The sequence below is a fragment of the Letharia columbiana genome (assembly GCF_014066305.1).
Source record: "Letharia columbiana isolate WasteWater2 chromosome Unknown Sc0000019_s0, whole genome shotgun sequence".
In the NCBI taxonomy this organism is placed as follows: Eukaryota; Fungi; Ascomycota; class Lecanoromycetes; order Lecanorales; family Parmeliaceae; genus Letharia; species Letharia columbiana.
In genome coordinates, this window is record NW_023501060.1 from 322,063 (window position 1) to 348,236 (window position 26,174).

Here is a 26,174-nt window from a genome sequence, read left to right on the forward strand (position 1 = left end):
CAGAAGCAGAAACAGAGGTCAAAAATCGTCTGCATTTTAAAAATGAATGCCCCTGTTCATTGCATGGTCTTGTTCCAGAATAGTAGATTGCCTAATTGCCTGATTTGTAGGCCTTGGCGGGGGGGTTTTCCAGGGTCTCCAAATAGCCTTTGGCTCTAATTTAGACTTCAGGGTAAAGTACTCATCGTGAATGCTTGCGGGCCGACAATTTTCCTAGCTTCCCGACATTGTTGCCCCTGAAATGAGATTGAACCTTCCCCTAAACGGTCACACATTGTGATCCTGCAAACATCAATGTCACTAGCAGCGACATCATTCGGACCCTAGCAGAATCTGCTTGTTCCTCGACCGTGGCTTCCTATTCTTCACAATAAAATTTAGCAATGATACCCAGAGAGTAATGAGAATATCGCGAAGGAAGGTGCTTTGCAATGGCAACTACCTACGCCCTCCCCGCCAGTAATAGCCATGCTGGGCATGGACATGGCCACTCGCACGGCAGGAAGTCTGCAACGGAGAGACTTCCTCTACAGCCTACATCGACCAACGGAGGACTTCACGCCAACAGCGCAGCTATCTCCTCCAACTTCCTCAAACCTCAGATGCAACATCAACCACACAAGTCAATAGACGTCTTCTACGATTCGAATCAGCAATCCTACAAATCGAACCAACAGCGGCCAAACAGCTTGCAGCTTCCTACGCCCACCTCCTTCTCCACTCCTACAATCGCCAGATCTAAGAGCATGGAGAGACGGAAGAGTGTAGGGCTCCCAACACACTTGCGCCTAGAAAGAAATGGATATGGTTTTCCTCCTCCCAGCAGCCAGCAGTTCCCGAAAATAGATGAAGAAGTTGCAACAAGGTATACCTGCCCAGCCATGCATGGCCTTTGCCTGGACTTGGCTGACACTTAGTAGGTCAAAATGGATGACCCTCAGCGAGCTTCTCAATTCGATACTCGTGCCTCTACCATATGTCCTTGCCTCCCTAGCCTTCACATCGCTCGTCGCCCCGCGAGGTTCTTTCGATGGCCTACCTCTATCAAGTTTCAAGGCCCCAAAGATCCCAGTCTTGCTGGAGATAAGCACTCTCACATCCTTGACGCTCGTGCTTGTTGGTTTCAGAGGCAAGCTCGGAATAATGTCAGCGACGGGATTGGATAAGAGGAAGAAATCTCTGACTGGGATGGAAGAGGTGCAAAAGACTCAGTGGATTCATATGGCTCGTAGGATTGCCGCAAGGTTCCTGACCGTGGGGTTGCCATTCTATGCCACATCAAAGCTTGGAGGCGCTCGTGTCTCTTTGGTCATGCTCACAGCGCTGGCATCGAATATCATGACGGTTGATGAGGGAACTACAGATCTCACACGGGCGAAAGGCTGGAGTAGGCTGCTGACGCAACGACGGTGGACCCTGGCGTCAATTCTCCTACAGCTCCTATCAGATCTCACAGGATTCACCAATTCTTCGGCGGCTGTTGAGATTCTCCTGGGCTACATCACTCTTGGTATAACTGTCTTCGTTCTGCCACCTTGTTTTCTGTCCTCTAGGCCTAGGGTCTCTGTGGTTACCTCCACCGCTCCTGCATCGGAATCAAAAACTTCAGCAGTCCTTGCGACACCATGGGAAATACCCCCACAACTGGAAGACAGGTCTTCCAAAGTGCTTACAATGTCGCCGATGATATGTTCTCCGGAAGACGTCAACCTAACTTTCTATAGTGGTATTGTACTGGGAATATCGAGTGCCATATTTTTCGTCTTCTTTGGGCCAAGCGCTAGCACTGCGTCCGAACACCAGCTAGCCTGGACCTTGCTTTCTACATTCGCAACGGCTCTTGCTTTGACAACGGTAGACCCAAGAAGCCTACGAAGCAACAAGAAATTTGGCCCTGTTCTTGGGTCACTTCTATCCTCCTTCGTCTTAAACATGCTGTGCAGTGAGGCGTGGAGCTCGTTAGCTTATCAGTGCTTTTTCATTGGCATTTCCTTCGCGGCTACGAAATTTGATACCCCTAAGGCGTTTTCTGTTCCATCACGTGCAGACCACCATCATCACCATCAGCCAACGAGGCTAAACATTCCAGAGCACGCCCAGATGTCAAGATTCTCCGAGTTTGTGTTTCGGCATATACCCCATTGGCCGTTGCTCCATAGTATCCTTGCTGAAAAAGATTCTCGGCGGATATTCTACTTTATGTGGTAAGTCAGATCCGGAATCTTCCTTCTGAGTGTACCGCTGCTGACTATTAGTGTAGTCTGAACTTCGTTTTCATGATCGTTCAAACATTTTATGGAATAATGACCGGATCCTTGGGTCTACTGAGCGATAGTATCCACATGTTCTTCGACTGCTTAGCACTTGTGGTGGGTCTATGCGCTGCAGTGATGAGCAAATGGCCCCCTAGCACCAGGTTCCCTTATGGATATGGCAAGATGGATACCCTTGCTGGCTTCGCTAATGGCATTTTCTTGATGTGGGTCAGCTTTCCGACAGTTTAGTCCTCAACGCTAACCATGCATCAGGCTCATCAGCATCGAGATCGTCTACGAGGCACTTGAGAGATTGGCTGGGGGCAACCAAATTCATAATCTTGGAGAGCTACTGACTGTCAGCACCCTCGGCCTGCTAGTGAACATTATTGGCATGACCGCCTTCGGCCACGCACATCATGGGCATGGGCACTCGCACGGCGGACATGACCATTCAGATCATTCCAATGAAGGTCACCAGCATGAAGACGGCCATCCACACCATGATCATTCTCATCATGACCATGCCCATCACGATCAATCTCATCCCGACCATGCTCATCACGATCATTCACATCACGACCACACCCATAACGATCATTGCCATCACGATCACTCCCCTCCAAGACACGAACACCCTTCTCACAGCGCTCATGGCCATGACCACCTACATGATCATCTTCACACAGGGCCAACCCCGAGTCCCTCGCTCTACCCCTCTGTACCATCAACTCCTTCCAAACCTCTTAATCCGGTCTCCCATGCTCACAGCCACGGTTCCCATGGTCATGGGCACCATCATCACGGCAACGAAAACATGCACGGGATATTCTTGCACGTCATGGCCGACACTCTCGGCTCCGTCGCCGTAGTCATATCCACCATCCTTATCCACTTCTACGGCTGGTCGGGCTTTGATCCTCTGGCTTCTTGCCTCATTGCTATCCTCATCTTCGCCTCCGCCATCCCTCTTGTTACGTCTTCTGCCCGCACCCTTCTGTTGACCATTCCGGATGATACCGAGTATGATTTACGAGAGGCTTTGGCAGGTTTGAGTAGTCTGAGAGGTGTCGTCGGCTACGCTGTACCCAAATTCTGGCTAGAAGAGGGTGAGAATCGGAAAGTTCTGGGAGTCATTCACGTTATTGCTGGCAAGGGCGCGGACTTGGAAGATGTGAAGGAGAGAGCAATTGCCTATCTAAAGAGCAGGCACATGGACGTAGTGGTCCAGGTGGAGCGAGAAGGGAGTGGCAGGTGTTGGTGTCAAGCTGTGAAGTGAACAAGGTCGGGTTGAGAATTCGGAATAACGAGTCCACCAGTCAGCGTTTAATGATATCCAAAAGGCATGGTTTGCATATACGCACACCCACATGTCGTTGAGCATAGATAGGGGTGTACAATAGCTCATTTCCCCAATGACTTGTGACGTCCGTGTCTGCGGACGCATGAGATTATCGCATGTCTTGAGCTTAAGAGCCATTCGCCTAAACGATACGAGTCTCCCTTTTTTCAGCCCCGATTCGGGTGTTGAAGAGGGACGAGAAGTTCTCAATTTCCGCCCTCCCTGTTATCCCATCAAAAGACGGCACGTAGCAGGCTGAGCTCCGGTGATGGAATCAGGCGCGAAGGCGGACCCGAGGAACCTCGACTACATCTCACCACCAACCGCCTCCACGCATTCCTGGATCGATGCACGATTCGCCTCGTGTAGAACTGACCGTCCTAGGTCCAGCCATTCATCCTTGAGCGTGCTATCTATCTATCTATCTATCTATCTATCTATCTATCTATCTATCTATCTATCTATCTATCCCGGCCTTGCCTTGGCCGGGTGCGTGCGAACGAGAAGGGAAAAAGGCTCGAGCGAGCGAGCGAGTCGGAGGGCGGTCGGAGAAGAACAACGTCACGGTCTCCGGGGCCGCCACGTCGCCGGTTGATGTTTTAGTCGGCGGGCGGATGGGGAAGAGAAGGGACGAGAATGTGTGGACACTGTTTCCCGAGAGATGAACGATGGCGGGGGTGGTGTTTTTGGCCAATGGCGGATATTGGCGATGGTGTGTTTTTGGTTCGGAGGAGGACGGGGGTGTTTTCGTTGAGATTTTGCTCGGGTGGGTAGGGGTGTGTATTGAGGTTAGCGGTTCTAAATTTGTATCTGTTTTTTCCCTTTCTTCTTTCCATGCACTCTTTCTTCGTATTTCCTTCCTGCACTCAAGCTCGCAACCTTTCCAACTTCTCATGAGCTTTCGGGACAGCCTCCGTCCCATCCAGGTTAGGTCCGCAACGTGTGACCATGCCTTCATCTAAGCAGGTGAGTGAAGTATGTATTTCCCATCCTGACATCTTTGACGTTGGAATCCCAAGGGCAAGAAATCCCAGCAGCCGCCGTCCCAGCAGTCCCAAACGGAGCGGTCGACGCAAGGCACCTCTGCGAGCACGCGGCCGATGCAGCAGCCTCCACCAGAACCGCCGGTGCAAACACTCCCTACGCGCAAGCGGACGCGGGAACCTTCTCCGAAGCAGCTGGTGCAAGAGCAAGAGAACGCTAAGGGCAAGCAGGTCGAGCAGCCACTACAATTAAGTACCAAGGGAAAGCAACCGGAGCAGCCTCGGCCCCAGCAATCTGTTCAAGCCGACCCGAAGGGCAAGCAACCGGAGCGGTATCAACCGCAGCAACCTGTTCAAGCCGACCCGAAGGGCAAGCAGGTCGAGCAACCGGTACAAGCAAAAACTAAGGGGAAGCCACCGGAGCAGCCTCGATCCCAGCACTCTGTTCAAGCCGACCCGAAGGGCAAGCAAGTCGAGCAACCGGTACAAGCAAAAACCAAGGGAAAGCAACCGGAGCAGCCTCGGCCCCAGCAATCTGTTCAAGCCGACCCGAAGGGCAAGCAAGTCGAGCAACCGGTACAAGCCAGTTTTAAAAGCAAGCAGCCTCAACAAGCCTCGCCCGAACAATCGAAGCATCCCTCCGTCAAAGGCAAACAACCTCAGAAATCATCGTCCGAGCAACAGCAGCAAGTCACATCTGCCCAGCAGCCTCGACCCAGGAAGGCCATCCTAGCCAACGCCAATCCAGTGTACCTAGGGAGCCCAAAGGTCTACATCGCCCGCATACCCTGGAACAGGAATGCCAAGCGAAGCACGATGCATCGGGTCGAAGTATCCCTGATCCCCGTCAGTTACTTCCGCCACCCGCAGACCTTATTCTTCAAGAACCTCCCCGATGTCGAGCGGTACTGGGGCTTCCTCAACGATGCCGCCACGACGGCGCAGAGAATCGTCAGGTTGGAGAAGGACGGCCAGCCTATGCCTTATTTCCTGCTCGTGTGCAGAGGGGAATATCCGAAAGTTACATCCCCACGGAACGACAATGCCCTTTTCGCGGCCATGCACGAGCCGATCTTCGGTGACGCCTTCGTGTTCAAATTGGAAGACCCAGAGGTTGACGAGGACGGTTATGCGAGATATGCGCATATTGAAAAGGACGTTGGTAGCATTGACTGGCTTCCGGAGGCGATCAAGGACGCGGCTAGGAAGGTCGAATATGCCATGTCCCCTACAGCGAACCCCGGATTTCCAGATCTGGCGAACTATGCAGATCGGGAGACGATGATGGAGGACGTCCAGAAGATGTACCGTTGGATTGAGGCGATAAGGAAGGCCAATAGAAAGTACGAGAGTGCTATGGCCGTTGACGCAATATCTGGATTGCCTGATCTTGAGAGGATGAAAGACGCGATTGTCAAATTGACGAAAAAGGTTGATGGTTGGAAAAGGCAGGGTATTTTACCCATTGACGGAGTTTCCGAGCCGTCATATTTCCAGACCGTGGAGGACTTCGTTCACAAGAAAGTGCCCGACGCTTTCAAAGCGTTTGAGGACAATGCTACCGTCGTCAACGCTGCCAGAAATGTGGATGGAGCTCTGTCCGCACAGAAGATTCCCGGATCCTCTGGCCTCGAGACGAGCAACGCTGTCAAAAGGGTGACGGACTCTTTTCATGCGACGAAGAAAGCTTATGGGGAACTGAAAGCTATCGCGAGTGTGAACTTTGCCAGAACCGTTGTCAACAATGAAGCTTCGAGAGCTCACGAAATACCCGCAGTGATTGATCTGAATGTGCTCGGACAGATGATCGACACCTTCCAGATGCAGGTTGCTATCTGGGAGAAGGACGGTGCTTTTTCCACTGACGCAAACTCCGATTTGGTAGACCGGAAGTTAATCGCTGAATTTCTCAAGAAGATCCAAGTTGCTGATCAAGCGATGAAAAAAGTTAGCGACAAGCTGAAGATTGCTAGGGCCGTCATTGAAGTTAACGATGTCTTCCAAGTGATAAGGGCCAAAGTCGAGAAACTGGAAGCCTTCACGAATGTGGAAGTTGCCGACACAGTCGACGCTGCTAGGACTTCCGATGCGAATCCCGAAATGCCGGATCTCCCAGGTCATCCAGGTACTTCGCGTTACAGAGTAGAACGCTTGGATTGAGTGGAGGGCTAGGGCGCCTCCAAAGCTGAAGATGGCAAACAGGGCGAAAAGTGGTCAGAGCCATAACATTTCTCCGTGTGCCTGTGACTAGCTCGCTGTAGTGTACTTAGAGAATACTTGAGAAGGGATGTAGCGACCTGCTCTCGGGCGTGTCTTAGTTCATAAGGGTATGACGTGTTTTTGAACTTCAGTTCCAGCAGGCAAAGCCTGAATTGACCCAACGCTGAGGTCTTTGGTAATAAACACGGCGAGGTTATGGTGGGGTTCTCCCCAATGGCTGCATTATGATTCGGATATCCTTTGCCAGAAAAGGGGGCCGGCTCGGGGTGGATCTTTGCTTTGCAATGAAGGCGAGAAATGAAGCTGAGTAGTACAACACCGATGAGATGTCCACTCAAACTTCAAGTTCAAGAGTTGTAGCATTAGCTTTGAAGAGCAATTTTCATACTGGAATTCTTGTATGCAAGCTTGCCGTGGTTGATTCGCGATCTTCGCGCGGCCCCTCATTGCGAGTAATATTTCAATATCGTACAATTTCGCAAGGCGCAAAAGTTGAGAATGCAGCCATTCCTGCTGGCTTTCGCTTATATATGGTCCCAATTGCAATGACTCCTTGAAAGGCCGGAATAAGTACCATCCTCCATATGCACTGGCAGTCTTTTCGTGCTCCTTCGAATCCAAGCGCCCTTTGAGTCCAGGATAAACCACATCAGCCTGGTAAAAAGGCGCAGGCTCAGTGCGACTACCGAGGCAGAATGGTATGCTAGCGCAAATGCCATTCATTAGCTTTTCTATCTCAGTGATGATTCGTGCACCAGTTTCACCACGATCGAGGCTACTGACGAGACGAAGCTGGGCAATGAGATGAAGGATTCTGAGACGAGCGACTCGCCAGTCGTTCCATGTGCTGCAGATCATAATGTCCGGGTAAATTTCACAGCTTCCTTCGTATATTCCAGCGTCGATCACTTCCTGCGGTATGGTGTCCTTGGAGACTCGAATAGGATGCCAGTGTAAGGGCAATGTCTCGGGCCAGGACGTAAGACAAGCATCTATGGATTGTGCTCTTTCCAGCAGCCCATCTGTACGATTCAATGATTCGTCTCCATCGTCGCCTGAGCCGATGACCTTGGGAGGTGTGTGAACGGCATCAGCCAGGAGGCCTGCTACCTCGACTGACATGAGGTCCAATAAGATTGCAGGATTTCGAGGCATGTCATCAAGATCTTCGTCCCATATTCCAGAAGCCGTATCTATCGGATATGAGAAATGGATCGCTCGGAAAACCTGCCAGCTGTCAATTTACGCATTCATCGCAATCTGCAAGAGGCTTACAATGTTATTTCTGACTGCTATCAGTAACTTCTTGGAAAGTTTCGTCGTTTGATGAATGTTCTTTCGCCGTTGGATTAGTGCGGCGGCACCGTTAAAATGGGTTGCAGGCGAAATTCTGGAGTTCATGGCATTCGTTGAAGCTTGGTGTGGTCAGTGGCATAGCCTCGCATTGAATTTATTCAGCGGAGTAGCAAAGACTGCCTCTGCCCCCAACTTTGCATTCAGACTATTGGGCGTACCTCGTAGAAGCCAAGTAGACATACTGCCACCAAAGTCTCATCAGTCATGCTCTCGACTGGATCCTGCAAAGCCACTCTGGTGGCTTCCAAAGCCTTTGTGTAAGAGAGAAATGCGTAGCGCTCCGCGATACGATTTTTGCGCTCCCATTTAGCAAATAGGATATTAGACGCCGCGGATATACACAGCGACAGGGGAGATTCTACGCGCAGACTGTTGAACAAGAAATCCTCGGTCAGCTGAAGTGTCTCGTCCATACAGAACGAATGTGGAGACGAAAAAGCATTGTGCGTTTGTTTCCTCCGGCTCGTAGAGGGGATGGGGCACGGCAAAGGTGGTAGAAGGCTGAGGCCTGAAGGAATCCTCGGGCGTTTGGAACCTGCTCTTGTTTTCGTGCACTCGCCTGTTGACTCCAGCCTTTGCGGCTTCGTTCTGATGGCGCAGGACAAGATCCAGTCCTTCCAAGTAGCCGAAGCAGACACGTTTGGCTTTGACACATTTGCCGCAAGCAGGTCTTGCTTCATCGCACTGATCAACATCAACAAGGGCATTCTTGAGAGACGGAAGACAGAAGCGTCCAGGATTCGTTTGACCTTTACATGACACTGCTTGCACTGCTGACAAGCCCCACTGGGCTTTCCTGTATGCGGCATGGTTCAAGAGGATTCTGCGAAGGAGCGCACCGAAGAAGCCATGATTGGCCGCTGCTGTCTAGCAGCGCCTAGCAGATATCTGTATCTGCATCATACCTTGAGTGGAATGCAATGGTAGAAGACTAGTTAGAAGGTAGGACAAAGTCCCTCATGTCGACTTGTTGGCATTCATAATAATAGGTTGGCGCTACGGAAAGTCCACCCCTTTGGGTTTAGCGTCGAAAGAACATATTTTCCTTGTATGATGTATCAGACATGGACTCGTGAAGTCGGGCTATGGCTGCGAAAAGTGCTCCCAAAGAGGTAATACTTGAGAATCTCTACTAACACAACCAAGGTGCGTCATCTCTTTCCTGTCGTTGCGTATAAGAAGCTGGATTCCTTTCATGGAAATCAGTATTTATCATCTCAGTCTATTGCATTCTCACATTGACAACTACTTGCAATATTCCGCAACCTCTGCTTCTCTCGCGACTGTCTTCCTTCCACTTTTGCAACATCTGCTGCTCCCCTCTCCCTTGTCCATATGTCCTCAAACGCCAACGTATACACCTGTGACGCCGTCACCACGAGACGTCTTGTCCAAGACTCGATCTACGGTTACTTTCCCTCCCTCCCCGCCAACGCCTTCTTCCTCGCTCTCTTCATCATCCTCCTCATCACCCAACTCTATCTCGGCATCAAATACAAAACATGGACATTCACGTTCGCTCTCTCCTGCGGCTGTCTCGTCGAAGCAGTCGGCTACGTCGGGCGCCTCATTCTTCACCATAATCCATTCGCCAACAGTGGGTTCATCATGCAGCGCTGCTGTCTGATCATGGGCCCAGCTTGGCTAGCCGTGGGAATCTACTTGACTTTGAAGCATATCGTCAAAGCATTCGGACCGCAGTACACCTATCTTAAACCGAAGTACTACACTTGGCTCTTCATTGCCGGTGATTGCTTTGCTCTCAGTCTGCAGGCCGTTGGTGGAGGATTATCCGCTGGCGCCATTGGCAATTTCAATCAACTGAGCCTTGGAAGCAACATCGCAATCGCCGGCATTATCATGCAAGTAGTGACGCTCGCAATCTTCGCCTCACTGGCGGGACTCTTCTTCTTCCGCCGACAGCTCGCCCGACGCAATGGAGTCCCAGAGAAGGAAGGAACACTAGTAAACCCTCAACTACAGACACTACGCTTCAAGCTCTTCGCCGGCGCAGTGATCATCGCCTTCTCAACCATTTTCACCCGATGTGTCTACAGGATTGCGGAGATGATGGGTGGATGGGGCAATCCACTCATGCAAGATCAGGCCGAATTCATCGCGCTGGACAGCGTGATGTGTTCTGTCGCAGCTATTGCATTGACGGTCTTCCACCCTGGCTTTTGCTTCCCGCAAATGGCGCAGTCCATCAGCTTTGGCCAAAGGAAGATACTTACCACTCTGGAGGACAATGGACCTAATAACTCTACGTCTTCTTCTTCTTCTTCTTCTTCTTCACCTGAAGTCGTCCTTGAGAAAGCTGATGTAGCAAAGCCGGGCGAGTTGTACTTTCGGTAGAATTTGCGCGGAATGTGGATGAGTCTGACTTTTTTGGCCGTCACGAACGCATTGTATTTATTCATATGTTGATGGCAACAAAATCACTCTCAATGCATCTCTTGACACGCTTCTGGCAACTTCGAGGCACTATGTGAGCTGATTTCTACGTGACAGGAAGTCTTGAAAGCTTAGTAAAGGCAAAGAACTGTTGGGGCAGGACCTCTTCTTCCTCCATGCTCGGACCTTCCGCAATGGCGACGAAACGACAACGAGAAAATACGCAAACATAAGCTAGAGAACACTCATGGTTTCTTTTAGACGAGTAGCCAACGCTTACTTACATCCTGTGCAGCCGCTTGGATCTGGTGAGAATCGCTGGCTGGCCTCTTTAAATTCGGTGGAGTCTGTATCAAGCCACCGCTCTGACTGAAAGCATCAAGTTGGCATGAATTGGATGGATCGTCAAGCGCTTGTATAGAGCTTTGTCTTGAGCTATGAGTCAGCTCTATAGTCACGAAACAAAAAGCTCGAGCGTGGAAATATAGATTGTACAGCGTGTGTGACAGGCCATAGCTCAGTATCTGGCGAGACTGTTGTTGAACATGTTTTTGTTTCTAGGAAGACAGGAGCGCGACAAACCACGAAGAAAATGAGAAGAAAATGAGATGTGCCGTATCAGACACAGTCCATGTTCTAGGCCTAGCTATCTACGATATTCGACCGACGAATCTAGGCAAATTTGTGGATGTTACTAGAGAACGAAAACTTTCACCCAAAGTGTGTAGCGAAAGCGAGAATCTTCGGCTTCGTGGCCATTGCAGCAGCGGAAATAATCCTTGCTTCAGTCACTTGCTCACAGGGCAGCCATTATGTGCGTCTTCTATCGCCATGCACAAAGGCATGAGCTTTGCACTACTGATTAAGAGATTGAGACCTCGAACTTGGGGCTTTAGAAGCTGACTTCGTTCAAGTTGTACCTCATACTTACCATAGTCACGGGGGACGAGCGTCTTGATATTCTGACAGCAATGAGATCTGGGGGCAGCCGATGGCTGAAACGGTTGGCAGGGAACTTAGTTTCGGTTCGATCAGCAGACGGTACGAATCGTTTGACCACTGTAGTCGTACACCCGTCGCAACGAGGATGTTTTGGCTTCTGAGCCGCCGTCCATATATATGCCTGTAAGGACTTTCAGCACGATTCGTTGATGGAGACAGTCAAGCCTGAGCAACGCCGCATGCTAGGACCTTTGAAACAGGAAGGAATGTCTCTAAAACCAACATCCATTTGGCGGCATTTGCTGTACTCAAGCACCGCATAATAGCTCGGTGCGACCGCTTTGATTCGTCCAGGTCGCATCCGCCGAAACGTGTGGAGGACCATCTCTAAGCGGATGAAAAGCTCTGTTCAGGGCTAACATCCGTGTCATAAAAGGTGCGCCTGCACACTCGAGTATTCAGTTACAAGAACGGTAGACAGCTCGGCCACCAAGTTGAACAGGTAGCAATCGCGACGGCGATGGATTCGGTGTGCTCGAAAGGGTATAAAAGATGATGAAGCACAATCGACAAGTACACAACAACCCCCCCAGCCATAGCTATCCTAATCATTAACCCCCTCTGCACCCCTGAACCCCCGCCATACGATTGTGGCAGTTGCAGATTATGACACTCCTATGATTTTGCATTTTGCAGCAAAGGGTATCTTGGTCATTCCATGCAGCGCACTTAGCAGCTGATCCTCACCTCCATTTCAGTATTTGCGGGTATTTTTCCTGCTGTCTCTGCTGCAGGCACTTTGACTTCCCTAAGCTCGTAGAACGACACAATGGGCGGAAGGACAGCGAGCGGCATGAGGGATTAACTTTTCGCTTTTGCGATGAGGGCACATCGCATCTTTTTCCGGAGTATACGAAAGATGAAGTGAGATAATAAAGCTGATCTCTAGTGTTCGTTGGGAATTCGACGCCGAAAAACTTGAATCCCATATATAGATAACGGTGAGTCTCTCGCAATCGATTGCACTCAAGATGAACACACACAGAATGCGAGTCCATCGCGAGTCAGGCTTGTATTCAGTCCACAATGAAACGCGGGCAAGCTGCGAGAAAAAGGCCAATTGAAGGAAGGATTCATGAACAGCCCCAGAGAACGCAGCAACCTACTGATGGTGCAGAGATTGCCAATCAGGCGAACGCCCTGGCCGACCAAATTTATTCTCGAGTAGTTCTATTAGCACATTATCGAACGTTTTGATCTGCTCCGTTCAGTTCACGCAACTGCCAACAATTCTGTTGGTCTAATAATAGACAGACCTCCGTAAATTTAGCGCAGGGTCCAAGTCGCTCGACCAATGAGATCAGACTGCGCCTCCCGGCTCAGAGGTTGGACCGACGTCCGTAACACAGCTGCCTGGACTCCTTCGTTCTTTCCTCCTACACAATCTGTTCATATTGCCTCTCCATCTCACCTCGAACAACGATATACTACCTCACACTCATCATTAGGCCCTATTGATCTCAAAGAAAGACGTCCCACCGCAGCCATGACCGCTGGAATGGCTCATCATCTTGTCAGCCGCGCTATAGACGTCACCCAGCAGCACTACAACGGCAACGACGCAGAACAGACACTTTACAAGTTCCACTGGGCCGCCGTGCTCATCTTCGCTACCGTTGCCCTCTACTTGGCCGTGATCTCCATGGTAAGTGGTCTAGCATCACCCTCCGTAGCGAACGACCGGCGAGGCTAACTTCCACCACCAGATCTCCTACACCTATGGCGACGTCGTAGCAACACTTACCATCATCGAGACTCCCACCGCCACAGCCTTCAAGACTGAATACTCCGACTCCGATGAAATCGACGCACCTCTCATATCTCAAGACGAGAAATCCGAGAAGGCCAAGGTCATCGAATCCGACCTCTTCCTCGTCAAGCAAAAGCCCATCACATCCAAAATACGCACAACCATCAAGCACCTCCGCGCCCAAGCCGGTCCTCTAGCCCGTTTCCGTGGTCTCCACGTCTCAATCATCTATCACATTCTGCACGGCGGCGTCGTCGGCTTCTTCAGCTCCCACGTCATCAGCCACCCTGTCGCTCGCCCCTTCATTGCCGTCTTCGCAAGCATCGCGCTTTGCCGTCTTCAGATGACCTGGACCCACATCGTCATCTCTAACCGTAGCAGCAAGAGCTGGTTCCGCCGCATCCCCTCCAGGACTGCTGTTAGGAACATCCTCATTCCCACCGCTGTCTTCGCCATCGCCGAACAAGCTACAATCTACGTGCCAGGCGCTCTTTTCCTCCTTGCTGCCCAGGCTTTCAATGAAGAGGCCCGTGAAAATGTCGCTCGCGCGCAGAATATTGCCTTGCTGCAGATGTTCCTCATCGGTCTCATCGGCATTGGCATCTTCGTTCTTGTCGTCATCCCAGCCGACGTCACACTCAAGCGTGTCCAAGCTTCCATGCTGCCTGAGGAGGATGAGGCTATTGTCCCCTTCGACCGCACCTTCGGTGGCAAAGTCAAACCGGAGATTTTGGGCGGCAGCGGTGCCGTGTCGATGCTTGATGCTTGGAAGTCGTTTGACGGATCTGCAAGGATCAGGCTGATGAAGCTCTACCTCAAGGTCTTCCTCATCTCCGTCTTTACTACCATCATGTTCATCATGGTTTTGGTTGGAGAGCTCAGGTTGATCATGGGCGACAAATTCAATGGATTGGCTGGAAAGGCGCATGAGGGCCTCCAGCAAGTAAGAGCCGGAAGCCCCATGTTCTAGAAAAGTAAGGAAGGCAATACCTCCACGCTCTCTCGTCCTATTGGAGTTGCAGAAGAGGCTGAATGATGATTGGTAGAGTTGAAGAGGGGGCGGTGTGATGAAATAGTAAAGGAGTTGGGACAGAATTGCGTATGAGGGAAAGGAGCACAGTCTTTTCAGTGTAGTCTAAGCACATGCAAGAGCGTTTGATTTTCTCATCATACATTCGACTGCACAACGAACCCCCTCCATCCACTCCCACCCCTATACCCATCCAACCCGCCATTAACCTCCCCCTCATCCAATCCCTCCACTATTCCTACCTACGTGGATCCCAAGTCCCCTTCTCCACCCCACCTCAGCAGCTCCTTCCGAAACCTCCTCCTCAACAACCTCAAGCCTGATCGATCCCACCTACAAGCCTCGCCCTTACCCACAAATCTAATATATCCAAATCGCAGCCTCTGCCTCCCCCATCAACGGCCTGCAACACCGAGACTACATACGCTCTACACCTCCATAGCCAAAAGCGTCACGTCGTTCGAATTCAAACCGTGACCCGCGAGGAGCCGTATACATATACGGCGTGGGGTTGAGCTGCCAATTTCCAAGAACCGGGCATGGAAGGGGGGGCGGGGGGTTGGGCGAAGTTGTTTTACATGATCGAGAGAGAGAGAGAGAGAGAGAGAGAGAAAGATGGATGCTACTTTAATGTACGCAGAAGACGAGGGTGATATGTTGCGGGTTCGGCCGCAACGGAACCGCCGCTCCAATGCCGGGCACCCGGTACATGACGAATGATTGGCGGCGGGGTCTGTGGCCTTTGGGGGGGGAAGTGCCGACCATGGGGCCGGGATGCCGATGCCGATGCCGATGCCGGGTATCCGGTACATGACGATGGTTGGCGGCGGGGTCTGTGGCCTTTGGGGAAGGTTTTCGACCATGGGGTTGGGATGGCGAAGGGGGAGGGTGAAAGAGAAGGGGAGAGAGGAGGAGACAAGAGGATGAGAGAGCGTTGATGGATGAGGTCGCTCGCTGCGTTCATGATCGAGGGAATGGGGGGGAAGGTGATGGGTTGATTGCGCGGCTGGCTGGACTTTTTTTTTCATTGATGGGATGGAAGGAGATTCTGAATTGGTGAATGAGACGTACAAGAGATCCGCGCTAAGATTCCCGATTGTTTTTTTGAGGAGGCTAAAGGACGGAGGTCGGCACCAGGAGTCCACCGGTCCTGCTTCTTTCGGTCAACGAGGTGGGATTGCGTCGGCCGGGGAATTGAACAAAAGTCAGTTTCGTGTCCGACAAAAGGTATATGATTCATTACACCGCCCTGCAAATTGCGACTTCCTGATCCGCGGACCACATTTTGTCCGCTTGACTGCTGCTTACCTCCCTTCTCTTCCAACCAACGACCCTAATAAGTCGCCTTGCTCGACTTCCGTATCCGCTCACCATACTTGTAGAAGATCCACGGGATCGGACACCCGGCCAGCGCGATGAATGCCAGCAAGCTGTTACCCCAGCCTATACCCAACGCCTGGTACATCTTCGGCCCGGCCAGAGGCAGCGTCGCGCCAAAGATTGATCTCATCACCGCATTCGCGGCGGTCGCACTGGCGGCGTATTCGGTGAATGCGTCCACCATGTAGGTCAGAGTGCATACCAGGGTGACGAGGAGTCCGATGCCGAAGAAGCCGGTGCCGATGATTGGTACGATCCAATGAATCGCATACCTCGCCGACCAGCCGTACAGAAAGAGGCCGATGGGCACAGTGAAGGCGGTCCAGACCATCGGTATGAGTCGATACTCGGGCTTCAGTTCCCCACTGGCTGCTTTGGCCAAGAGGATCTTGTCTGAGAAAACACCAAAGATGACCAATCCGATGATGTTTCCGACGCCGAGGCCGAGGTATACCAGTCCGGTTATCCCAATCGAGAAATGATAGTAGGTCCCAAACACCACGGGGAAGGTCGTGAAGAGCAGGTAGAGATAGCCGTACACGACGGCCATGAAAAGGGACAGGAGGAAGATGATCGGCGAGAAGACCAGCATCTTGATCGGACGTATGAGGGTATTGCGCCAGAGCTGGCGCGTTGTGAGACCCTGATCGAACACAGATCGCAGAGCCTTGTTTCCGGTCTTGAGCTGGAGAGCGCGCGTTTTGCGAGCCATGATCACGACACCGTAGGTCTCTCGCATGAAGACGAAGTTCATGAGCGTGATTGATCCCTCCTTGTTGCGTTTACAACCGTCAGTTGTGATGACCAAAGCCCATCGAAGGTACAGTCAAACATTAACCGAGATAGAACGACTCACAATCATCAGAAGCAACCACATAAGCCATCTCCATCCCTTGGCCCCTGTCAGAAAACCACCAGCGACCGGTCCAAAGATTGGTCCCAGCGTCGGGCCCAGAGCATATATACCCATGTACTTTCCACGCCGCTCCTGCGGGATGAGGTCTGAGATTGTGCCTCCACCAATCGCCAGTGGTGCCGATCCTGCGCAGCCTTGGAGGAATCGAAGACCGATGAGGCTATTCATGCTTGGGGCGAGTGCGCAGGCGACGGTGAAGGCTGCAAAGATTGTGTTGCACGAGTGATATAGCGGCAACCTCCCATACATTTCAGACAATGGCGCTATCACCAACGGCCCAGCCGCAAAGCCGAGCAGGTATATTGAAACCACAAGAGACCCAAGCTCCTCGTTCGTTGACCGGAATTCGGCCATGATCTGCGGTATTCCTGTAGCGAGGATGGAGGATCCCAAAGGGCTGCCGTCATAAGATGTTCAGTGGTCCATCAAGTGAGATTGGTTTCCGTGGAGGTTCAGACTCACCTAATGAAAGTAATGGCGCTGACAAGGAAGATATGCGTCTTTACCTTCCACGCCGGCCAGTTCATTGGATTCTTCGGATCATCCGGACCATCCCAGTCGACAGTGTTGGAATCTCCGACTTGATCCTCATTCTTCTGGTCCCTGCCTGATGTTTGAGAGCTTGCGGAAACATTGGCTTCCAGGTCGGCTTTTTTTGGGACAAGTTCAATTTGGTCAGTCGAGATATTATCGGCTTTTCGTTCACTGTGATCCTGCAGTTCATTGAGCTCTATGTCGCCAGCTTCCGAGTCCAAATTGGATTTGGAGAAGACTGAGACTGAGCTGTCGTTGAAGCCTGTGACCGGAGCACTGAAAGCCTTTGCGTCTTCCATCTCGACCGCCAAAACACTTATTTTACGTGGTTGGCTTCAAGTTGGCCTGTGGCGAAAAAGAATTCGAAGCACAGCCGAGAGCCAATGGTCGCACCGTGCCAGCGCAAATATCTCGCGAAGAAAAAGTGGGCGATAGCATGTGCTACTGCTGCGACCCACAACTCCCACGTTCCTCCGATCAGATCTATCCATGACGACACCACAACAAGGACAAGCTCATCTACCCAAAAGTCCGACCACAAAGGACAAGATCTTCCACGGGGTCCGTGTCCAAGCATTCAAGCCACAATCACTCATGCATGCAGATTCGACTTGGTGAGATAAGAGGAGAGCCTATCGCTTTGCCTTGTGATATTGTATGTATTGTTTCCGTTCTTACATGCATCCATCAAAGCGCGTATGTATGCATGACAGACAGATCATCAAGGCTTCGAGATTCAACACTGTCCAGCCAATATTCACGAGGCTTACAGGTGTCTTAATCCCGCCAATCCAGGGTTCAGAAATTTCGCAGTCGTAACCGAGCGGGTTGCTAGGTGGCTCGAGAAAAGTCGCCTAAAAGTCGGCTAAAAAGTCAACTGAAAGACAAGGCCGAGTTGGGGCGATTGGCGAACCGGAAGAAATGGTTTCTTGACAGACATCGGAGCACGGGGAATTTAAAGCTTCGGCCCGTGAGCTTAACCCTCGGTGCCTACTATCGCGCCGAAAGCCGATAGTAGGACGCGCCAAGAAGCGCCAACACACCCCCAAGACACACGGGGGCATTTTTAAACGAAAGTTATTCTAGACGACATGTCTTGTTGGTAAGATTCTCCTTTGGGATAGTGCTTCTTATAATGGTGGTGTAGATGGCGGTGGTGATGGTGGCATTGGCGGTGTTGGTGGAGGTGATGATTATGAACACGATTGTGACCATGATGGTGCTGTATGACATACAAGGAACTGCGGGTTCGAGATGTCTTTCGTTCATCCCTTTTCTCCGCCGCTCAAAGCGCGATTTCTCGCATCCAATCTTCCCCTGCACAAGCCAAAGTAATTTGGTCTATTGGAAACTATAGGGTTATCTCCATTATCCCCGAATTCACGCCTGCGTGTTAGCCAGAAAGTTTTCTGTTACAATGACTTCCACTGCTCCTCTACCTCCCCCGCTGCACCGCCTTGACGACCAACCTGACAATTTAATCGCTTCTTCCGACGTGAACTGGCTTTTGAACGGTACCATGGACCAGGAAGACGCCAAAATGCCACCTCAACCAGAGACCAATCTGGAGACCACCGCGACAAACGGCCATACGATCATCCCACCGCTCCAGCCCGAAAGTAAACCTGTGAAAGACAACAAAGCTGTTCCTTGGTAGGATTCAGTCTCTTTACCTCGGCGAATTCTTTTGCCCTGTATCTCATCAAACATTCCGTTTTTTTTGCTGAGGAAGCCAGGTACCATACCTCACTCGCAGAGATCGATCCCGTAACCCGCGACCTCCTGGAAAATTACAGCAAGATCCCCTCGGATCAAGTGAAGCCGCACGTATTTGCAATCGTACGTTTCCCTTCCTCTCCCACTCTCCATCCGCCAAACCCCATCCATCTTTCCCCCACCATCACCACCGCCGCTAACGCCCGTTCTTCCCCCCTCCCTCCAGCGCGAAAAGGCCTGGGACGTCTACCCCTACCCCTGCATCGGGCAGTTCCTCTTCCTCAACCTCACCATCAACCTCTCGCCCTACTACCCGACCCTCGTCGCCCGCCTCCGCGACCCGGCCCACACCCTGCTGGACCTGGGCTGCTGCTTCGCGCAGGACGTGCGCAAGCTCGTCGCGGACGGCGCCCGGGCCGAGAACCTCTACGGCGCGGACCTGCACGGCGAGTTCCTGGAGCTGGGCTACGCCCTCTTCCGCGACCGCCGCACCCTGCGCGCCACCTTCTTCCCGGCCGACGTCCTCGACCCGCGCGACCTGCCCCTGCGCGGCCTCGACGGCGAAATGGACGTCGTCCACCTCGGCCTCTTCCTCCACCACTTCGACTTCCCCGCCTGCGTCCGCGTCTGCGTCCGCGTCGTCCGCTTGCTCCGGCCCCGCGCCGGCAGCCTCGTCATGGGCGTCCAGGTCGGCGCCCTCGTCGCCGACGTGGTTCCCATCCCCATCCCTAGCGGCGGCGTCCTCTTCCGCCACGACCTCGCCAGCTTCGCCCGCCTGTGGGAGGAGGTGGGGAGGGTCACGGGCACGGAGTGGCGCGTCGAGGCCCGGTTGGAGCGCGCGAAGGGCTTCGGGGAGAAGTGGCAGATTGAGGGGACGAGGAGGTTGGGGTTTGAGGTTTGGAGGCTTTGAGGGAGGGGGGGGGGGGGGAGGAAGGGGGGGGGGGGTTTGGTTCGTGTGTTGTATGTACCTTAACTTGCCTATTCGGGGCCATCCGCTGCGCGTGGGGGATGGGAGTCGGGATTCAACATCGCGCGCGCGAGAGGCGGGGGTTCGGGGCACGTGTCGGGGTCGGGACGATTGCGATTGTGATTGTGATTGTGATTTTGATGGTGGAACATAATTGAGAAAAGTTGCTTGGGGAGAGTTTATCAATGAGCGAAAAGCCGGACATACATGCGCATCCGTAGTCCCTTTCTTTTTTTCTTCCCCCCGGGGCGAACTTTAGCGCAAGCGACCGGGAAAACGACCTATTTTTTATAAATATTTTTTCCCCCCCTGGACACTCGAATGCTACGTATGTATGCATGTTGCGTTGGCCGGGGGAAGGGGGGGTGGTTCGCGGTAAGCGGAACTATATATGTGGGCGATAGCTTACGATTGCGTGCTCAAAGACTGGGATGTTCGATGCGTCCGCGGAGGCTACGGCGGAGTGTCGTGGGTGAGCTTCCGGGGTCAAAAGTTTCCCGATGGGCGGATCTACGATGACGGGGCGGGGGGATAGGGATGGGGAGGGAAAGCTTCCGGGTTCGAAAGGTCCCGATGGGCGGATCTACGATGACGGGGCGGGGGGAATAGGTTAAAGGACAGGAAAGGAAAGGAAAGGAAAGGAAAGGAAAGGAAAGGAAAGGAAAGGAAAGGAAAGGAAAGGAACGGTGTCGTACAAGCATCGAAAGTTATAGTGTGCCCGGATTTTCTATTTCGGTATGCTTAGTTTTTTGAAACGAGACGGGACAGCATCATCGATTGAAATTCACACCGCCGCTACGGTGCCGGCTGGCTGTTGAGCTGCGCTGTCGGAAAATCTTCCCCACCCCCACCCTCCGCGATGTGCGCAGCGGTCGTACATACATACATACATACATACATACGAAAAGAGCGTCTCTGGCTACGATTCTCTGCCCCATGAATCGGAATCGACGCTATTCCGGCTTCCCGACCGGGCGCAACCGCACCAGCAGGGGTTTCTTGTCCCACTGGATCCAGCTGTCCTGCTCGTCCCAGTCTTGGCAGTCGGCGGAGAGGTGCATGTCGAAGCTCCAGAGCATGCGGGCGAGGATGAGGCGCATTTCGAGGTAGGCGAGACTAAAAAAAATTGTTATTGGTGTCATTGGTTCCTTTCGTGCGGGGAAGGGTAAAGAGAGATGTGGATGAGTTGACTTACTTCCTGCCGATGCAGCTACGGGGACCGAGAGAGAAGGGTTGGGAGGCTTCTTTGTTATCGGTCGCGAATTCCTTGTCGCCGAGCCAGCGTTCCGGGATGAAGACGTCTGGATCTTTGAAGTTGGCTGTGCTGCGGTGAGCCGCGTGGGTGCTGACTTGGACGTAGGTCTGCATCCAAGGGGGTTTAGCAAGCGCTGTCAGATGGATGGATGGTCGTGACTTACGCCGCCCGGAACCCATTGGCCGCAGATCATGGCCCCTTGGCGTGGCGTGAGGCGGGGAAGCCCTTCCGGAAAGGGCGGATACATCCTCAGACCTTCGGAGACGATGGCGGCGAGGTATGGGAGCCGCTTCACCCTGTCAGGCTCAATGTCCTGTTCGCTGGTGAATGCGCCGCGGATCTCGTCAACGGCTTTCTTCAGAGCCTCGGGGTGCTTGAGCAGCTGGAAAGTTATGCCTGCCAAACCGGACGCGGTACTCTCGCTCCCGGCGAGGACTATGAGCGTAGAGTTTGCGTACAGCTCCTGGATTGGCATTGCCACTCCCTCTCTGCTTTTGATAATGTAAGACAGAAAATCCGGATGGTCTGACTTTGATGCGATTCGCCGGTCAACCTTGTCACAATTCAAGTTGAAAACTTTATCTTGTCGGGCTTTCATGGATTTTGGAATCATCAGCCTGACGATCTTGTCCAAAGGACTTAACTGCTTGCTATGCTTTGATTAGTATTTTCCTGTCCTACAACATGGTCAATCACACTCATACCTGATATTGACAAAGGCAAAAGTCTTGAACGCATTAAATACAAGCTCGACCCATTCCGTAAAGCGGGCAAGTTCAAGGCAGTTGAACGGCTCGCCAAACGAAAGATCTCCAATCAAGTCGAAAGTAGTCCAGATGTACCATTCGAACAGGTCGACTGGTTTTGACCCTGTGTCCTTGACTCTGTCCCCTAATTTCTCGATCAGTTGTCCCGTGAAATGCTGCAAAATGTCCTGCTGCTCCGAAAGCGCCTTGTCGGAAAAGGCGGGCAGAAGAGTCCGGCGAACCCTACTGTGGGCATCTCCTTCGGAGGTCAAGATGGAGTGGACGCCATTGGTCGCTGGCTGAAAGAAAGCCGGATTCTTTCGGAAGCCTTCTCCTGGCTGACGATGACCGTAGATGGTTTTCAAGGCCTCTACACTGATATACGAGAGCTCCCCGGGCGCTGTTCGAACGACCGGCCCATATTGCTCATGCAGTTTTCTATGCTCAGGCACAAGAGTCCCCGAGAACATCCATTTGAGGTATGGGATCCGAGAAGCTGCGAGGAGCTTCGGACCCGGGTACTTTCTCAAAGGATGAAAGTAAAGATTATAGAGGACGTTTGCAGCGAAGTAAGCTATAGTCTGGTTACGTATACATCAGTCTCCTGGCGATAAAAGGCTCAAGTGATTGACAACGTGAAACAAATCATACTCACGAGAAGACAAACTACAGCTGCACCAATTCCTACTTGATCGAGAGAGATCACGGAGGATGATCCCAACATGTCCAGGAAAGTCATGGTGCTTGTAAAATTCTTAATGACAAGACCTCCTCAAAGGCAAAGGCTTCGGCTTCGATTGGTGACCGTCAAAGTCGAAGATAAAGAAATCAGGGTGTTCAAGCAGGTAAGCTGCGATCTGAAAAAGTCCCCAAAAGATTCCCAAATGTCAATGGAAACCAGACTGATGAAGGCTGGATGATGCAGTGACATTCGTGACGTTTGTGCGTCCTGATTATGGTCATGACCCAGACCCGAGCGGCTGACCAGAGGCATAGGAGCTAGCGCATATGGTGCAACCCACATCTCATAGCTTGACAGAAGTCTGATGGTCGCAGCTGCAGTCCCGAACAGTTCTCAATCAAGACGCGAGATGATCGGGGTCAGCAAGATGCTGGGCATGTCTAGCAGCGAGGCGGCCCGATACCAAATCTAGCCCGACTCATCGGTGAGGTTCGGAGTGACGTGTGATTTGTTACTTACTCTTCCAATCGTTTGGGGGGCCAATGGCAGAGCCATGGCCACCGTCTCCGATTCGGACCAATCAAAGCATGCGATAAGGTCGCAGATTTATGCACTTGTGTTGTGAAGCAGAATGTATGCAGATCTGAGGCGTGGTTTTGGCAGGACGTCTGCAGGTCAGAAAAATGATTTTGTAGGTGGATGAATGTAGGTGGATGAATGTAGGTGGATGAACATAGGTGGATGTATGCAGGCCAGCAGTGCACTGAAATGCCCCAAAGAGTGGGAGCTGTCCGTGCGTCAATTCTTTCGCCCGCGTACGTGTATCCACGAGGCGAAACGGGGGCTTGTGGTTGATTGTCGTGGGCAGAGGGGGTGCGCCACAAGGTTGTCGCTTTGGGATGAGATCGAGAAGCTGACGGGGCGATAGGTTGCATGCGTACGGGTCAGAGGTGCGGTGGAATTGAAGCGTGAAGTTGAAAGTCTGTCAATCGATTCGTTGATTGATTAATTAATTAATCCATCCGTTAATGCGTCTATTCATGTCGCTCGCGTATGGTATTAGATCAGATCGAGCAGGCCGCATGCGTGACATTGCCGAATAGAAGCTTGTGCATGCTTCAAATTGGGCTGCGCTGGAACAGTAAGATTATAGATGGTCATCTTACATGTTGCATTATGTTACATTACATGTATGTTATATTATGTTACATTAAGTATCTTATCTGTTTGGAATTGGGATTGAAATCGGAACTGACGAAGGATGGAAAATTGATGGATGAGAGTTCGCCTAGCTTCTCCATTTGAGGCTATCTTGCTGATCGCCCATACTCATAGTTTTTGACAGTGCCAGTAGCCTTGTACCGAACCCCGCTCAAGTAATGTAAGGTAACCCCACCCCACCCTCCGGAACTTTTAAATCTAGGCAACCGTGGAGCATGGACCCCTGCAATCAAGAAGCTCCTGCAAGATCCCGTCGTCGAACTTTCAAGCACGAAGTCAATGTCAGCACTAAGCACCGTAGCGCGCAGATCATTGAGACTGCCAACCTAATCAGAGAGGCGCGCTGAAACTTGATTTTGCGCTACAGACTAGCGGCGGGAAATATCGTGCGTGACATTCGGCACCGATGAAGGGATGAATCTTTGCCTTCCCCACCCTCCAATTGATTCGGTGTAGTTCAGATCCAGATAATATACCTAGCCTTTCCGAGCAGTTTTAGCCGCATTGTTCAGCCAACCTTTGAAGCTTCACTTTAATCCTTCGAGCACGTGATATCAAGCGAGCTGTTACTTTATCCGACATCCTGACGCGACATGTTTTGGCCTCGACGCACCCCGAGAATTTCCGTAAGAAACGATACACGTAACGTAAGCACGTGCGTTAGTATATCTCGACTACGGACACATTGGTAAGGAAATTATCAGAGAGGTCGTTTCGAAAAATCCCCTTCTGGCTTATTGCGGCGTCTTCGTAACCCACACGATGATCGACCCCCGATGGAATGCTATTCGCGAATCTGATGTGGTGTCAGCCACCCTGTATGTCAATTGCTGGGATGCTAAGCAACGACCTCCGCGCTGAGACTGTTGGCACGCCGTCTTCAGGGAAAAGGAGTCACACTGGAAGTTGACGACCGGATTTGACAGTGTGTCCCAACCTCTACAACCCGAAGGTTCGATGAGAGAATCGGAACGGTGACATCCTGCTGACGGCCTTGACTGAGCATATGTAATCGTAATACGCATCGCGGTGTGCAGGAAACATTCAACCGTACCGTGTCCTTGATGTTATTGAGGTGTGACCCGATTTTGACGATAGCGGACCGCCTCTGGGTAGCCGAGCAAATAAACAACGAGTAGCGGACATTACAAAACTTGAATGTTTAGACGATCCACGTGAGTATTGCAGGGGAGCTGTATCTGTGGGGTGGTGAAGAGACGTACGATGTTGCATCATGATACACTTCTCTAGTGGAGGTAATATTTCGTGGTAAGGTCATATCTATGGGGCCCTTCCAGCCGGCGCCAATGTCTGCACGATCGGACCACACAGTCGTATCTGCATCCGGTCCTCTGCTGGGCTCAGATTGGTGGTGACCCCATTTTCTGCTTCACAGTGGCTGCTTGTCTGGCCCCTGACTCTCCTCTGGATCAACAAATCCACCCACAGATGTTGTCTTTGCTTGTAAAACTGTCGACACCCTCATTAATGACACTGATTGTTGGGTTTGGCGTTCAGGGACGCCATGGCTGCCGTGGGTTGAGCATGTTGCAAAGGTTGCGGTAAGCCGGAGTCAAGAGGCGCTTCGGCCCAAGCCACTTAGACTTTGGTCCTCATCTCATTGTTCTCGACCGCGCTTTCGAGATGATCTTGGCATTTACGGGTGTGGTAGTCAATGGCAGCGTATGAGAAAGTGATTTGGTGGCTCGCGGCTCGGGGAGGAAGCGATACATCTAGAACGGAGATTCGATGATGTCATCACACGGCAGTACTTGCATGACACGACAAGTCAGGAAGCACGAAAGTTTGACGCATCTATTCATTGGGTTGTCGTGGATGAGATTCTGCAAGAACGTTCACGGAGACCCTGCATGGACGTGCGTAAAGATCTGGCATGAAAGTGACTATGTTGAGATGTGCACAGAGCACACCAATTGAGGTTCCCAGCAGGAGAACCTTGAAGATCCTACATGGACGTGCATGAAGATCTGGCATGAAGTGATCGTGTCGAGATTGTCATGCTCGCGATCAAGATTGGTTACTTCCACACTTGATAAGCCTTCAGGGGACACACGATTCGGAATTTTCCACCAGTGGGACGTCGAACCCCTGCTTGGACGTGCATGACATCTGGCATGAAGTGACTGTATTGAGATTGAGATGCTTGAAAACTATGAAATAGCAAGCATTTGACGCACCAGAGGCAGATAAGCAGGCTCGCAGATGCGAACGTCCTAAAAGGTAGTTTCTCTTACCAGGGCGTAAGAGATCGTACGATTTGATCCGTAGACATTGCGATGGGTGAAGTAAACGCTGCATTGGTCGTAGTTACAGAGTTGTACTTACCTCAGCTCATGAAGAAAAGGTACCGCAAACAGTGACGCGAGTCGGGAATTAGGCGCCGGAGCATCGGGGAAATCCCTTT

At 51.8% G+C, this 26,174-nt stretch overlaps 9 protein-coding genes across 9 annotated transcripts; 5 read left to right on the forward strand and 4 right to left on the reverse strand.

The window, feature by feature from the left end:
- Positions 1–431: 431 nt before the first annotated feature.
- On the forward strand, positions 432–3,534 carry HO173_006490 (uncharacterized protein; the record flags this gene model as incomplete). The annotated part of the gene is made up of 4 exons (XM_037308400.1): positions 432–865; positions 921–2,204; positions 2,261–2,479; positions 2,529–3,534. The coding sequence occupies 4 exons, from the start codon at positions 432–434 to the stop codon at positions 3,532–3,534; spliced, it is 2,943 nt and encodes a 980-aa protein (XP_037164666.1).
- Positions 3,535–4,545: 1,011 nt separating this feature from the next.
- HO173_006491 (uncharacterized protein) lies at positions 4,546–6,740 on the forward strand (the record flags this gene model as incomplete). Its single annotated transcript, XM_037308401.1, has 2 exons — positions 4,546–4,563; positions 4,617–6,740. 2 exons carry the CDS (start codon positions 4,546–4,548, stop codon positions 6,738–6,740), a joined length of 2,142 nt encoding a protein of 713 aa, XP_037164667.1.
- Positions 6,741–7,022: 282 nt separating this feature from the next.
- HO173_006492 (uncharacterized protein) lies at positions 7,023–8,201 on the reverse strand (the record flags this gene model as incomplete). The annotated part of the gene is made up of 2 exons (XM_037308402.1): positions 7,023–8,027; positions 8,076–8,201. The coding sequence occupies 2 exons, from the start codon at positions 8,199–8,201 to the stop codon at positions 7,023–7,025; spliced, it is 1,131 nt and encodes a 376-aa protein (XP_037164668.1).
- A 95-nt stretch (positions 8,202–8,296) lies between these two features.
- Positions 8,297–8,965, reverse strand: HO173_006493 (uncharacterized protein; the record flags this gene model as incomplete). Its single annotated transcript, XM_037308403.1, has 1 exon — positions 8,297–8,965. One exon carries the CDS (start codon positions 8,963–8,965, stop codon positions 8,297–8,299), a length of 669 nt encoding a protein of 222 aa, XP_037164669.1.
- Positions 8,966–9,491: 526 nt separating this feature from the next.
- On the forward strand, positions 9,492–10,511 carry HO173_006494 (uncharacterized protein; the record flags this gene model as incomplete). The annotated part of the gene is made up of 1 exon (XM_037308404.1): positions 9,492–10,511. The coding sequence occupies one exon, from the start codon at positions 9,492–9,494 to the stop codon at positions 10,509–10,511; it is 1,020 nt and encodes a 339-aa protein (XP_037164670.1).
- Positions 10,512–13,038: 2,527 nt separating this feature from the next.
- HO173_006495 (uncharacterized protein) lies at positions 13,039–14,272 on the forward strand (the record flags this gene model as incomplete). The annotated part of the gene is made up of 2 exons (XM_037308405.1): positions 13,039–13,197; positions 13,259–14,272. 2 exons carry the CDS (start codon positions 13,039–13,041, stop codon positions 14,270–14,272), a joined length of 1,173 nt encoding a protein of 390 aa, XP_037164671.1.
- Positions 14,273–15,665: 1,393 nt separating this feature from the next.
- On the reverse strand, positions 15,666–17,461 carry HO173_006496 (uncharacterized protein; the record flags this gene model as incomplete). The annotated part of the gene is made up of 3 exons (XM_037308406.1): positions 15,666–16,484; positions 16,569–17,025; positions 17,091–17,461. The coding sequence occupies 3 exons, from the start codon at positions 17,459–17,461 to the stop codon at positions 15,666–15,668; spliced, it is 1,647 nt and encodes a 548-aa protein (XP_037164672.1).
- Positions 17,462–18,579: 1,118 nt separating this feature from the next.
- On the forward strand, positions 18,580–19,788 carry HO173_006497 (uncharacterized protein; the record flags this gene model as incomplete). Its single annotated transcript, XM_037308407.1, has 3 exons — positions 18,580–18,815; positions 18,899–19,001; positions 19,105–19,788. The coding sequence occupies 3 exons, from the start codon at positions 18,580–18,582 to the stop codon at positions 19,786–19,788; spliced, it is 1,023 nt and encodes a 340-aa protein (XP_037164673.1).
- Positions 19,789–20,798: 1,010 nt separating this feature from the next.
- HO173_006498 (uncharacterized protein) lies at positions 20,799–22,570 on the reverse strand (the record flags this gene model as incomplete). Its single annotated transcript, XM_037308408.1, has 5 exons — positions 20,799–20,961; positions 21,041–21,207; positions 21,264–21,750; positions 21,805–22,427; positions 22,502–22,570. The coding sequence occupies 5 exons, from the start codon at positions 22,568–22,570 to the stop codon at positions 20,799–20,801; spliced, it is 1,509 nt and encodes a 502-aa protein (XP_037164674.1).
- Between the last annotated feature and the right edge of the window lie 3,604 nt (positions 22,571–26,174).